At 48.7% G+C, this 15,010-nt stretch overlaps 1 protein-coding gene across 1 annotated transcript; it reads right to left on the bottom strand.

The window, feature by feature from the left end:
• Positions 1-12,559: 12,559 nt before the first annotated feature.
• LOC144123854 (uncharacterized) lies at positions 12,560-13,658 on the bottom strand. Its single transcript, XM_077656583.1, has 2 exons — positions 13,466-13,658; positions 12,560-12,951 (listed from the first exon to the last, which is right to left on the bottom strand). The coding sequence occupies exons 1-2, from the start codon at positions 13,626-13,628 to the stop codon at positions 12,560-12,562; spliced, it is 555 nt and encodes a 184-aa protein (XP_077512709.1). The 5' UTR covers positions 13,629-13,658.
• Between the last annotated feature and the right edge of the window lie 1,352 nt (positions 13,659-15,010).

Below are 15,010 nucleotides of genomic sequence, written 5' to 3'. Positions count from 1 at the left end.
GGTAAATAATGTTTGATGAGTCGCAGTCAAAGTTACCGTTGATTGAATGCTGGAAAACTGACCCCGTCTAGTTGCGGAACACGTAGTCTGCATGTGCTTGCAAACTTTGCAGCGACCTTTACCACAGGGCTGGCATCCATATTTTGGAGCTTTGTGTTTCTTGGAGTGAACTAGATGGTTCTGAATTTTCTTGGCACGCCTGTAAATCACGCGGGGTGCGCATGTAAATATTTTCGATAGTCGTTGACTATTCTGGAGAATATTAAAGTGCTTATTAAGAATTCTGTTTATGTTCGGTGCGTTACTGTTAAATGTGAGAATAAGGTTTGTAGTGTAATAATTTCGGTTATCTATTCGGTTCCTCTGGAGTATTTGACTACGGTTCAGATTTGAAGCTCTGCTTATGGCGTCATCAATAGGGGAACGTGGATAGCGCGGTGTTAAGAGCACTTTGCGCATGTGTTCGGAGTTTTCATGAAAGTCTAGGTCGTTAAAGCAGATTCTTCGAAAACGATGGCCCGCCGCGGTGGCTCAGTGGTTAGGGCGCTCGACTACTGATCCGGAGTTCCCAGGTTCGAACCCGACCGCGGCGGCTGCGTTTTTATGGAGGAAAAACGCTCAGGCGCCCGTGTGCTGTGCGATGTCAGTGCACGTTAAAGATCCCCAGGTGGTCGAAATTATTCCGGAGCCCTCCACTATGGCACCTCTTCTTCCTTTCTTTCACTCCCTCCTTTATCCCTTTCCTTACGGCGTGGTTCAGGTGTCCAACGATATATGAGACAGATACTGCGCCATTTCCTTTCCCTTCAAAAAACCAATTATTAATTATTATAAAACGATGGGCCTGCGAATAAGGGATGCTGGTTTTGCAGTGATGGGGATGAGCGCTGTGAAAACGTAGATATTTTTGTGAGTCAGTTGGTTTTCTGTAAACGGTTGTACGAACTGACCCCTTGTCCACCAGAATGTCAACATCAATGGATAAGTTGTTGTTCTGTGTTGGTCCATATTATAAAAATATCATCCAAATAGCGCTTGGAAATGTACGTCTGGATTGGACAAGAAGAAATAAATTTTGACTCTATATGACGCATGAAGATGTTTGCATAATTTGGGGACATTCTTGTTCCCATAGCGGTGCCACTTACTATTATATTCTAACAAAATTTTGGTTAGTGTTCCTAAGACGTTTGGGCTTGGAGATTTATGAGGTCTCTGCTGTTCATAAGATTCTAAAAGGGCTGCAATGCCGTCGGCATGGGGAATGTTTGTGTATAAGGATATTACATCCATGGTCACAAGAAAGGCTCCTTCAGGTAATGTTATATTGTCTATCTGGCGGAGAAAGTGGTTTGTATCTTTGATGTAGGATGGATGTGTGGCTGGAATGTGGCTAATTATAGTGTCAATGTACTTTGATATTGGTTCTGTGATGGTGCCGATTCCTGAAATTATTGGCCGTCCAGGAATACCGGCTTTATGTAATTTAGGAAGTATGTAAAAACGCCCAGGAGAAGGATGGGTAGCCGTGAGAGCCTTGCATAGTTTCGGGGAGATTTAATTGTGTTTTTTGATGGTTCGTTGCTTTTTGGTGCAGCATATGGCGTATGTACGCTGCTCCCATTATGGCATAGACCTCGATGTCGGTTGGTAAGGTACGTTGCCGCTGTGCAGCCAACTAACTGCTCGCGTACAATGCTCCTGACTACAGAAGCGATGTCTTCTGGCTCGGGGATGTCAATTCTGGCGACGGCTATTACATTGGAAAGGCGGGCGAATTGGGCGCTATGCGGCGTACTTTAAACGCCTCAAATGCACGGAACTGCTTAATGACGCCTGCAACCGTAGCAAGGTTGTCTCGCGCAATAAGGAAGTTTTGCACGTCCTCAGCAATCCCCTTGTGTAGGTGCCCTACCTTGTTTTCTTCTAGCATCTGCCGGTTGACAATGCGAAAAAGTTTAAATACTTCCTCGATGTATCACGTGCATATTTCACCTGGCACCTGGGCTCTCTGGGAAAGTTCATGCTCCGCGCGTTCCTTCATCGCAAGTGTACCTCCAAAGGAGCTAACGATTTCTTCAACAAGCCAGCTTCAGGTATTCAGCTCCAGGTATTCAGAGAAAACAACCATGCCACCGGTGGGATCCGAGCCCACGACCTCTGAATATCGCGTACGGTGCTCTTACCAACTGAGCTACAAAAAATTATAAAACACAACAACTAAACATTCCCCTATGCACCTTAGTTACGGTGACTGTTAGCTTCCTTGATATGTTCATGAAAACGAGCCCCTCATTTCCTTAACTTTGCCTCCTAATAACTTAACGAGGGTCTCGTTTCTGGCAGTCTTGATGCCACAGGTAGCATAAGAGGGCTCTCGAACAGTTTCCGCCCTCGCCGTTAGAGGACGTTCCACGTTTAACTCGCGGTAATACAGGACGTGCTACGTCCGCCGCTATGGACGAGGGTGGCGCTGGTGAACACTCTCAAGGTTCGCTTACACCCAATAAAACATAAATACCCATGAGAGCAGCAGATTGGACCGCCGTACCTCAGTTGGTAAGAGCACCGGACGCGATATTCAGAGGTCGTGGGTTTGGATCCCACCGGCGGCATAGTTGTTTTTTCTGCTGCTTTATAAGTAATTTTCTTTAAGCGATAGATTAATCGAAGTAATATTATCCCACTGATCAGCACTGCACATTAAAAAATAACAACTAATCATTCCCCTATGCACCTTGGTGTCGGTGACTGTCAGCTCCCGTGACATATATATATATATTGTCACAGGCCAGACGGAGAACAGTCGTAGACGTAGAGGGGGACCGCAGAACGGCCGAGGTTTTTTTTAATCGCCCAGAACAGAGCCAGCTCGAGCGCGCCTCACGCGAACGCGACCACTTCGACCTCGTCACGGCTTAGCGCGCAGGTAGCTCGAGCCAGGTCCGTGGCATTAGTCCCCCGAAAAAGAAGAGCATCGTCCCGATGCGAGGGTATGTACAAAGCAGAAAACGAACAAAAAGATACAAATTAAAACGCAGAACCCGAACACAGTTTAAAGTGGAGCGTCATCGCTCTCACGCGAGAAGTATGGCTTAAGTCGCATTACATGCACAATGTTAGTCCGTGGTTGCCGACGACCGGTAGCCACAGTTCCACGTGGAACAACCTCATAATCCACGTTTCCAACACGACGGAGCACTTCATAAGGTCCGAAATATCGGTGCAGCAGTTTTTCGGACAATCCCTTTTGGCGGACAGGGGTCCACACCCACACACGGTCACCGATGTTGTAGGTAACCTCCCTGTGGCGCCGGTTGTAACGTCTGGAGTCCGTGTCTTGTTGAGCTGTGATGTGCAAACGAGCAAGCTGGCGAGCTTGCTCGGCTTGTTCGACAAAGGAGCCCGCATCTGGTGTCAAGTCATCATCCACGCACGGGAGCATGGCGTCCAGCATCATCCGCACTTCTCTGCCGTAGACTAGACGGAATGGTGTAAAGCGGGTTGTTTCTTGAGTCGCAGTGTTGTACGCGAATGTGATGTAGGGGAGTATTTGGTCCCAGGTTCTGTGCTCCACATCCACGTACATGGAAATCATGTCGGCCAGCGTTTTATTCAGGCGTTCTGTGAGCCCATTTGTTTGGGGATGGTATGCTGTCGTTGTTCGATGGCTGGTGTGACTCAGCTCAAAGATGTCGTGGACAAGCTGAGCTGTAAATGCCTTCCCTCGGTCTGTGATGACGACGGACGGAGCGCCGTGTCGAAGCACTATTGCACGCATAAAGAAGTGCGCAACTTCGAACGCTGTGCCTTGAGGGAGAGCCTGCGTTTCGGCGTAACGCGTCAGGTAATCGGTTGCAACAGCTATCCATCTGTTTCCTCCCGACGACAAGGGAAATGGTCCGAGGAGGTCCATGCCGACTTGTTCAAAGGGTATGTTAGGAGGCATGATAGGTTGCAACATGCCAGGCGGTTTCAGAGGCGGCGTCTTCCTACGCTGGCACTCACGGCAGGTCCGAATATATCGCTTCACACATGAGGCAAGGTTGGGCCAATAGTAGTTCTGCCGCACTCTGGCAAGTGTGCGCGTGAATCCAAGGTGCCCAGAGGTCGGCTCGTCGTGGCAGGCGAGGAGGATCTCGTGGCGGAGGGCGGCTGGTATAACCGGAAGGTAACTCTTACCACTGGAGGCGGAGTTTTTCTTATAGAACACTCCGCCTCGAAGACATAGGGATGGCAGCCTAAGAGCCAGGTGGGAGGGTATCGAGGGATGGTGACCTTCTAGATGCTCCATGAGCAGCTTCAACTCGTCGTCCGCACGTTGTTGTGCGATGATGTCGGACGACGTGACTGCACCAAGGAATGCTCCGTCTTCTGCGTTACCTTCGTAAGGTTGCACGGGTGAACGCGACAAGCTGTCAGCGTCGGTGTGCTTGCGACCAGACTTGTAGATGATCGTGAAGTCAAATTCCTGTAAGCGAAGTCAAATTCCTGTAAGCGTAATGCCCAACGTGCTAGGCGGCCACATGGGTCCTTTAAGTTTGTCAACCAGCACAATGAGTGGTGGTCAGTAATAACCTTGAACTGCCTGCCATACAGATAGGGGCGGAACTGTGTGATGGCCCATACTACGGCCAAACATTCCTTCTCAGTTGTAGAGTAGTTACACTCTGCACGGGAAAGTGCACGGCTAGCATAAGCGATTACTTTTTCGACACCGTTCGGACGCTGGACGAGAACCGCTCCAAGACCGACGTTGCTGGCGTCCGTGTGAATTTCAGTGGCGGCATCATCGTCAAAATGGGCTAGTACTGGTGGTGATTGTAGCCGACGTCGTAGATCGTCAAAAGCAGTTTGCTGCTCGGCACCCCACAAAAATGGCTCCTCATCTCGTGTCAAGTGCGTCAGAGGACTGGCCAGCTTAGCAAAGTTTTTTATGAAACGTCGGTAGTACGAACAAAGGCCTAGAAATCGTCGGACGGCTTTTTTATCATTGGGAACCCGGAAGTCCGCGACGGCAGAAATTTTGTCAGGGTCTGGCCGGATGCCGTCGGAGCTGACGACATGCCCGAGAAACTTCAATTCAGTAAATCCAAAATGGCATTTTTGCGGCTTTAGAGTAAGATGAGCTGATCGGGCGGCTTCTAACACCACTCTGAGCCGCTGCAAATGTTCCGAAAACGTTGTTAAAAAAATGATTACATCATCCAGGTATACTAGACATGTTTGCCATTTAAGGCCGGTGAGCACGGTATCCATCATTCGCTGGAACTTTGCTGGAGCACAGCAGAGTCGAAAGGGGAGCACACGAAATTCATAGAGGCCGTCCGGGGTGACAAAGGCGGTTTTCTCCCGGTCCCTCTCATCAACTTCTATTTGCCAATATCCGCTGCGCAGATCTACCGAAGAAAAGTATTTTGCTTGGCGCAGTCTGTCGAGGGAATCATCTATACGAGGTAGCGGATAGACATCTTTTTTTGTTACGCTCTTAAGTTTTCTGTAATCCACACAGAAGCGCAGCGTGCCATCCTTCTTTTTTACGAGAACGACAGGAGACGACCAGGGACTATTCGATGGCAGGATTATGCCGTCATTGAGCATCTCCTTCACTTGCGTTTGGATGGCCTCCCGCTCTCGGGGAGATACGCGATAAGGCTGTTGATGTATTGGGCGCGCGCCATCGTGCGTGACTATCCGATGCTTAGTGATGGGCGTCTGACGTACCTTAGACGACGAGGTAAAGCAGTCCTTAAACTGCAGCAAGAATTCTTGCAATTTCTGCCTTTCTGCGGGCGGGAGGCCCTCGTTTATGTGAACGGCGCGTACTGCCTCTTCGTCAACTTCACCAGGCGTGTCTTCTAAGCATGCGAAACACTCAGCCACCTCTTCGACGGGGTCGACGTGGGCGATGGCTGTGCCACCAAATAAATGGCGGTGTTCATTACTGAAATTGGTCACGAGGACTTCAGTGCGACTGTCAGATAGAAAGGCGAGCCCTCTTGCTACGCAAACACCCATGGTGAGCAAAAGAGAGACATTTGGCTCAACAACACGTTGTCCGCAATGTGGCGCGTCGCAAGTGACCCTGGCCAGAATACTCGCACGTGGAGGCACCGTTACGGCATCGTCGGATATACGCAGTGCGGCTCTGCAATTCTCGGGGGCGGGTTTGGTGGCAGCGAGTTCAGTTCGAGCTACCTGCGCGCTAAGCCGTGACGAGGACGAAGTGGTCGCGTTCGCGTGAGGCGCGCTCGAGCTGGCTCTGTTCTGGGCGATTAAAAAAAACCTCGGCCGTTCTGCGGTCCCCCTCTACGTCTACGACTGTTCTCCGTCTGGCCTGTGACATCTTGTGGAGGTCGCTTGGGTATTCTCGGCTGATGCTCCATCCTTCCTCGGAGAGCCGAAGCACAAGCCCGGTGCCTCTTGTGCGAACCCCCGTCCATCGTGTCAGCCGCAGGCTCCGCGGCTTTTCTCCAGAATTCGGACTCCAGCCTCAAGAGAGCGCACCCATGGCTACGACCACGGCAGCAAGGTCAGACAGCGCCCCGTTCATACCTGCTTCTTTTGTGAGCCTGCAAAATCCCCGGATCCCGAAGCCCTTTCACGGCGGATACTCGGAGGACGCCCAAGACTGGCTTGATCAGTTCGAGCGCGTTGCGCGTTTCAACGGCTGGGACGACAGTGCTAAGAACCGGAACGTTTACTTCAGCTTAGAAGACGCCGCTCGGATCTGGTACGAAAACCGCGAGACGAGTCTAACGACGTGGCAGGACTTCCGTCGCCAGCTGTTGGAGACTTACACCAGCAGCGATCGCCGTGAACAGGCCGAGCGTGAATTGACCGCTCGCATTCAGCTACCAAACGAGAACGTAGCGATGTACGTGGAGGAAGTAACGCGCCTCTGCAACCGAGCGGACCCGACCATGACGGAAGAGAAAAAGCTCAGACACCTGATGAGAGGCGTGAAAGAGCAATTGTTCTGCGGTCTTGTGCGAAGCCCGCCCAGAACAGTCGCCGAGTTCCTCACCGAGGCTGTGCTCATGGAGCGGGCGCTCCAGCAACGGTACAATTTCTACGACCGGCAGCTAAACCCTATCTCGGCTCTACACCCCCTGGATGCTGCTTCGGGGGCCAATACAAGCTCCCTTCGGGACATCGTGCGTTCTGTGGTCCGTGAGGAGCTGCAGAAACTTCAGGGGATTTTTCCTGTGGACTCTCTGACTAGCGCCATTCGGGAGGAAGTTCAGCAGGCGCTCAGATCGCCCGTCGCTCCAGTAGAGCCGCCACCACAGCCAGCTGCTTGGCCGCCAGCGACGTATGCGGACGTGCTGCGCCGTCCTGCGCCGGTTACCTGCGCGCCACCGTATGCCCCTTCGGTAGTCGCAGTACACGCCGAGCAGCCGGTTCCCTACTGGCAAGCTCGAGGACAGGCGCCGAGGAAGACCGATATTTGGCGTGCGCCAGACCGACGTCCCCTGTGTTACCATTGTGGCGAGGCCGGTCACATCTTCCGGCGGTGTCCATATCGGCCTCTGGGATTGCGAGGCTTGTCTGCAGGTAGTCCCCGTCCGCGGCATGCCGAACAGCCTCAGGAGTTTGACGAATACGTCACCCGCCGGCGTGGTTCACCACCTCCTCCGCGCCAACGTCCCGATCGCCCTCACCTCGCCATCCGCCGCCTCATCAGTCCGGTTATGGACCTGGTGCACAGCGTGGGTCCTCGAGCCCGCACCGGGAAAACTAGAACAGGCGACCTTTGGAGGCGAGGCCGCCGAACGCCGTATTGCCGAAAAGCTTCCACCGACGCGCCGACTGACCCTTCCCGAATCGACGACCACGATACCGATGACGACGACGACGACGACGAAGACGGCGCCGACGACTGGGTCTGCTAAGACCAAGGTCTCCCTTGACATACCCGTGCTGATTGACTCTAAGGAGGTTAGCGCACTAGTGGATACGGGTGCGGCAATATATATATATATATATATATATATATATATATATATATATATATATATATATATATATATATATATATATGTATATATCGTATTTACACGATTGTAAGTCGACTCGAATGTAAGTCGACCCCCCAAATCGCATGTCCGAAAAAAAACACCGGTGGAGCGCTTCAAAAACGAAAATTTATTGCATAGATGGGCTATTCATCCACACTTGAGTCATCTTCAGTGGTACTGCTGTCGTCGTCGTCGTCGCCGCTGCGATCCCAGAGCACATCGTCCTCCATGGAAAGCCCACACTTCCTAAATGATCGCACCACGACATCGCGTGGAACGGCCGCCCAAGCGGAAATCACCCACCCGCACACAGCCGCCAGGGAGGCTCTCTTAACGCGCCCCGTTGGCGTATCTTCTCTCCCTTCTGCCGTCAGCCACTCGTTGTACTCACGCTGGAGCAAGTCCTTGAATGGCTTGTTAATGCCAACGTCTAGCGGCTGCAGCTGCCCCGTCAGACCGCCGGGAATCACCAGCATATCTATCTTCTTTTCGGAGCTCTGCCTTCACTTTCGCGGTAAGGTGGCCGCGAAATGAGTCCAGCACGAGGAGGTTCGGATTGCGATTTTTGAGGGATGCCCCTGGCCTCAAAAGCCACACCCGACGGTACCAATTAATAACTAAATCGTCCGTCATAAAGTTTTTTTTCGTTCACTCGCACAATCACACCTTTCGAGAACATTTCCTTTCGCATAGTTTTTCTTTTGAACACGATGTACGGTCGGGTCTTTGTGCCATCTGCCAAGCATGATAGCATAACAGTAAACCGAAGTTTTTCGTTTCCTGTCGTGAGAAGCTTACCCCCGTATTCTTAAACAGACCTCCACTTGAAATTTCAATCGAGTTGCTCCTCGAAGCCGGTTTCGTGCTTCTTAAACCCTCCTCCACTCCTACCGGCCCTCGAACGGAGGAACTCCTCCACGGTTTCCTCCAAAATCTCGAGGTGGCGCTGTTGCTACCTTGAACGCCTCCTCGACCGAAGCGTCCCCCCTCAACACTGTCAAGATGGCTGCCGGCTCGCTCGCCGAGTTCGCCGAACATGTGCTACGTGTGGACGAACTGTTTCACGATGGCGCCGACGATAGCGAAGCTGCAGTTGTGCCACGGCGGGCTTTGCGGGATAGAATAAACCCGGTGGAGCATTTCAGCGATGGGGAGTTTTTATCCCGGTACCGGTTTACGAAGGACACCGTGCGAGAGCTCCTGAAGTGCCTGCCCATGGAAGAAAGCGTCAGCAATCGCGGTCACCCGCTGCCACCGATGCTTCAGCTGGCCGTTGCGCTGCTATTTTATGGAAGTGGAACATTCCAAGTCGTCACCGGTGACTTGATAAATGTTTCGCAACCGACGGTGTGCCGTGCAGTGGAACGAATATCAACGCTGATCGCGGCACATCTGTTCCCGCGAACTGTGAAGTTCCCTGCTACAGCGGCCGAGTTACAAGAGGATACGACGGCCTTCTACCGCCTTGGCCGTTTCCCTGGGGTGACTGGGTGCATACACTGCACCCACATCCGAATCAAGTCTCCTGGCGGTGAACTCGGAGAAGTATTCCGCAACCGAAAAGGTTACTTTTCGATCAATGTGCAGGTGAGCCCATTTTTCTTTTTGCAAAACTTTATCGCGATCTAGGTGACATTATATCGTATTAACGCGTGTTGATATTTAGAACAAACATAAGGGCCGCTTTCCTTCACATTGCCCATCATAGCTGTCGTCTTATTCAAATAATGTTCATGTAAACATTGAGCAAAAAAGATAATCGATCTCTTGCAGTGGTTTGAACCTGCACTGCATCACTTTTCAAGATTGGAGGGTCTGGTTCAATTATTGTTTCTAAGTATACGCAAACTCCTTTTATGTCCAAAGCGACTTGTGCTATCAATTTATCAGTGATGCAGGTTTATTTTTGCACAATATTTTAGTTATGCCTCAATATTTTGGCTTGCGCACTTCTGTATCCACTAATAAATTTGTTCTCTATTTCTTAGCTAACATTGTATATGTAGGAGGGGTCATTTGTTTTTCACGTTGCTTGTTTTACATTTCTTTCTGCCTGCACCCTTCTGAAATGCCTGCATGACCTTGAGGGTAAAAATTAATAAATACCATGTATGTTACCTAGTGTTCCTGTTACATGAAGCACCAAATTTTCACTCGCATTGCAAGCAAACAATTTGCGCTGTTTTAATGAATGTGCTAATTTTTCTGGCTCTTGTTGCTTGTAAAACATAGAACCTAAGCTATATAAATAGATATTAATTGCTGAAGAGTACAGTGATTTGACATGTAGCCACAAAAATTTATATTCATTTCCTGAGAATATCTTCATGACAGAGACATAATATTTTATCCTCAGGCAATAACGGGGCCAAGACTGGAATTTTACGACTTGGTCGTCGGCTGGCCTGGATCAGTCCATGACAGCAGAATTTTTGATAACAGCCGAGCACGAGTCCTCTACGAGACAAAGAGAGTTCCCGGGTTGCTACTGGGAGACGCAGGTTATCCCTGCATGTCATTTTTAATGACACCTCTGGCAGATGCCAACCCACCAAATACCCCAGAGGGCAGGTAAGTACAAGAGGGAACTTATACACCATAGTTTCTTTGATTGAAGGCAACACAAATGTACGAATGTCATCTCCTTTTGCTGCTGTTCTGCTCTGTAAACTCTTTACATCAAAGAGTGGATCCTCCATTTTTTTTGTTACCGAAACACTTAATTTTCCCATGCTTTTCCCATTTTTCTAATCAAATTCAACACAAATTCAACATTCAGACTTAATACATTTGCCACCGTTTGACGGACAAAGCCCCTGAAGATGACTTAATACTTCCCGAGGCGTGCAAATGTAATTAAAGCTTCATTAGTAGCTGCAATGGGGCCACTGAGAATGTAATGCACAGACTGCTGTGCTCTTCAGTTTAGCACAGCTATACAAGTTTTTACTTCAAACTGCTCGTCTTTCACGCAGGTATCAGGCGGCCCACATCAAAACCCGAAACAGTGTGGAGAGGGCTTTTGGAGTTTGGAAGCGCCGCTTTCCATGCTTAGATATGGGCCTCCAAAACCGCCCTGAGCGCTCAGCAGTTATAATAACTGCCTGCGGCGCCCTTCACAACCTCGCCGTTCTAAGGAAGGACCCGGAGCCACCTGCTGTGGCCCTCCCCGTTATCCAGCAGCCACGGCCCAGCGTGCAACCCCAGCAGCTCCATGTGCCACCGCAGCCTTCTGCCAACACAGTGAATGGCTCTCATGTTCGGGTGGGGCTTATAGCCAGATCATTCCGTTAGGTGTCCTAATTACCTTCTCGGCAAATGTACACAATACTTTTCTAGTGTTAAAGAACCGTTACTTTTATGGTATTTGAATTGTTTTTGCCTATTTCTTTTTTCTATTTCTTATAACAATTTAATGTCATCATCAGCTGAACTTCGTCCACGGGAGGACGAAGGCCTCTCCTGTATCTTTCGAATTAACCCTGTCCTGTGTCAGCTGCGGCCGCCTTGTTGTGGCAGAATTCCTTATCTCATTAGCCCACCTACTTTCTGCCGCCTTCTCCTATGCTTGCCTTCTTTTGGGATCCATTCTGTTACCAATGGCCCAACATTCATCTTGAATTCACATTACATGCCCTGCCCATGTCCATTTCTTCTTGATTCCATCTAGGATGTCACCAACTCTCATTTATTCCCTCATTCATTCTGCACTTTAACCGCTACATTTATCATTTTCCTTTTTGTAGTTCTGCACTGTATCGGCCCCATAGGTTATAGGCTTTGCCCCACAAGATATGGCTGTTGAAGAATACTAGTAAACTGCCATTCATGGCTGGAGAGTGCCTGCCAAATGCGCTGCACCATCATTCTTATTATCCTAGTTAGTTTACACGTGTGGTGCGGATCTGTGGTCACTATGCTCTAAATAGATGCATTTACCTTACAACTTTCAATGCTTTGCTGCCTCTCGTGGGCTGTTCCGTTCCGAGTGTTAACATTACTGGAGATGTCAATATTATTTTTACAACCACCGTTCTGCTTCCTTTGCTTGTCTTCGATCATGCTTGGAAGTTTGTCTTTAGCTACTTAGCAGTGAAATATTTTTAGAAAATCTCAGATTATTGAGGCATTCGCCATTAAATTTCATCTACAGTTGCTTCCTCTCTAGTTCTCTGTAAATATCCTGGAAGCACGTGGCAAATAGTACTGGAGACGTGTCTGCCTGCGTGACACCCTTCACAACTAGTATTTTGTCAATTTCCTTGTGAACGACTATGGCACTCTCCAATTTCGGCCAACGACGGATTTCCTTTGGGCCGCTTTTAGGCTACCTCCCTTTTTTACTGATTGATCTTTTCCATATTATATTTCTTTGTGCTGTTTATACATGTGGAGTGTGTTAAATAAAGAACATTGTTTTTAAGAAACTGAAGGAATGAGCATATACTGTACGACTGCATCAAAATGACGACAGTGTTTGTAATTATACACAGAAGTGTTCCCAGACAAATATGTACAACTAAATTTTATTTTTCCATTTAGCGCTGCATTGCTTCTAACTGCTTTTTCCGAATTTGAATGTCGAGAGAAAGCAGCTTGCGCTGCATTTTTACTTTTAGCCGCTGCTCGGCCAGCTGGCTCCTGCGGAGTTGCACATCGAGATGGTGCAGCTCTTCCTTGCGCCGCTCCTCAGCTTCAATAGCCGTAATTCTGGCGGCTAGTTCAGGAGCCAGCGTCCGCTCTACCGCAGCAACACGGGGGCCACCTGCCCTCGTGCGAGCAGTTTGTGTTGGTGGGATGCCTTCAGATGAGCTCTGATTTGGCACGACCACTGTTCGTCTGCTTGCGTTGAGGCACTCTTCCTGAACAGGAAGTTCATCCTCGTTTATGGGTCGGCTGTTCAGCAATGGTGACTGTGCAGGAACATCATCTGCAAAAACATGTGCATACATACAATGCCTTCATGAGGACTCTGCAATGCTGTGACAAAATTGGTGGACTCTTATGCTTACATACAGACTACTGTGATATGACACGCAAAGAACAAATAAGACCATGAATAGAGGCTATTCAGACCATAACAGAGAACCAAAAACATCCTCTACATGGTCACGACTATTGTAGACATCTAAAAATAAACTTATCAACATATATGTGACGTCATGAAAAATGGACCCAGTAGGAGCCCGTCAAGAAGTACTAATAAATATGTGGCCCCGCTTGCTTGAGCACATGCACATACAACGAGCAGAAAATAACTAACGTCTGCTGCAGTGCCGCTCGATCGCTGAGCACCCCTTGCAGTTGAAATTAATCCATAGCCCTCCCCGACAAAGTCTTTCTTAGCCCAGGCGCAGGTTTTTTACTTGATGCACGAGGAAAACTAACCGTGACAGTTGTAACTAGTATTTAAAGAGGGCAGCCTTATTTACTGGAAAAGTCACCTTGGCTTGTTTCGTTGCCGTTTACCATGGCCTCTAATAGTGCAGCAGGTGGCAGGGACAGCACTGCCTCGCCGACGTGGGCTCCGTCACTGTCAAATGGGTTTGGCAGTCTTGTTGCCATATGGTCAGCAACTGCGCCAACCAGTTCCGTAGCCGGACTCATTGGCCGGCATTCGAGAGTACCACCACCTGCACCAAAATTCTTAATTGTGCAGCTCCCACAGCACCATCCGTGCAGTGAAACACACTGAAGTGAGGTGTATTTTGTACGCAGCATGCAATGCTTGAAAAAAAAAAAGCTAATCAGAACAGCACAAACCAGCAATGTATTGCTCAAAAGTAGTTCGAAGATTTTTCACATTAAGAAAAATTAGAAGATTGCACATACATCTGCTTATGAGCGGAAATTCGAAAGCCTTTCCCTTTCCTCTCTTTCTCCCTCCGTTATTTTAACTTTTTATTTTGTTTTCGTTACTAGAAATTGTTTTTATTTCAGTTAATTTTTCTTTTTGTTTTTATTACTTGTTTTCATTTTTTAACTTCAGTTTTTTATACTAAGTAAGCCTTCTCGTGCATTTACATCGTTTTTCATCGAATCAGTCGCACAAAACCTGCTTCAAAGACAGCATTTATTTTCATTATTTCAACTTAATTAACTAATTACAATTATTCAAAAATCTTTTCCCATTTCAAGATAGATCTACTCGCACACTGCCTAACTCAAACTTTTGCATATTTATCTCCACAGAACGACATAATCGCGCGGACAGAATTTGCGGACACGTTTTGCTGAGGTGACGTAACCATATAATTTTTTCGCATTAGTAAGAAATAACGTCAAATTGTTAGGATTAAGATGATGCCTGGAGATGAAACGTGCGAACATGCAGGAAAATGTATGGGACAGTTTTTGAATGTAAAACTGTTTCGCTCACCTGTCCGAAAGATTTCCCTATTTTCTTCGGACTTCTTCTTCCAGCGGCACTTCATATTGTCCCACAGTTTCCGTAACTGTGCTACACACACAGTGCGTGTGCCGGCCAAGCTATTATACTCTTCGCAAAATTGAGCCCAGGCTTCGTCCTTTGCCTTTTTCGAGGTGTTGTCTGTTCGCTTGTTTTCGACAACGTCCCGATACTTCGCCATTATGTTTCTTATCACGAGGCGTTCATCTGCGGTGAAAATGAACCGCGGAACTGCGGGCCGTTTCTTGGCGCGCTGGGAAGCGTCCGAAGCAGATGCCGACGGTGTCGTATCGAAGTCCGATACCTCATCATGGTCGAACATTGTGCACGCAAAAAAAAAGGAAGGGGAGATACAAAAACACCTAAACACACACGAACAGTCGAACACGCGCAAGCACAAACACTGCAACAAAGCTGCACGAAGCGAGTCGGGAGCACAACAGACGAGAAACACGCGGCGAGCAAGGGGAAAAAGGGAAGAGGGACCGTAACAAAAATGCCGCGCCGGGCAGCTGCGACTGCTGCGGTTGCCAGACAGGTAAAGAAAACTGGTTATTTCTTCTAAAAGTACACGTTTTTT

The sequence above is a fragment of the Amblyomma americanum genome, chromosome 3 (genome assembly GCF_052857255.1).
Source record: "Amblyomma americanum isolate KBUSLIRL-KWMA chromosome 3, ASM5285725v1, whole genome shotgun sequence".
Lineage (NCBI taxonomy): Eukaryota > Metazoa > Arthropoda > Arachnida > Ixodida > Ixodidae > Amblyomma > Amblyomma americanum.
The sequence above is the reverse complement of the archived record's forward strand: the minus strand, read 5'-3'. Positions and strand labels throughout refer to the sequence as shown.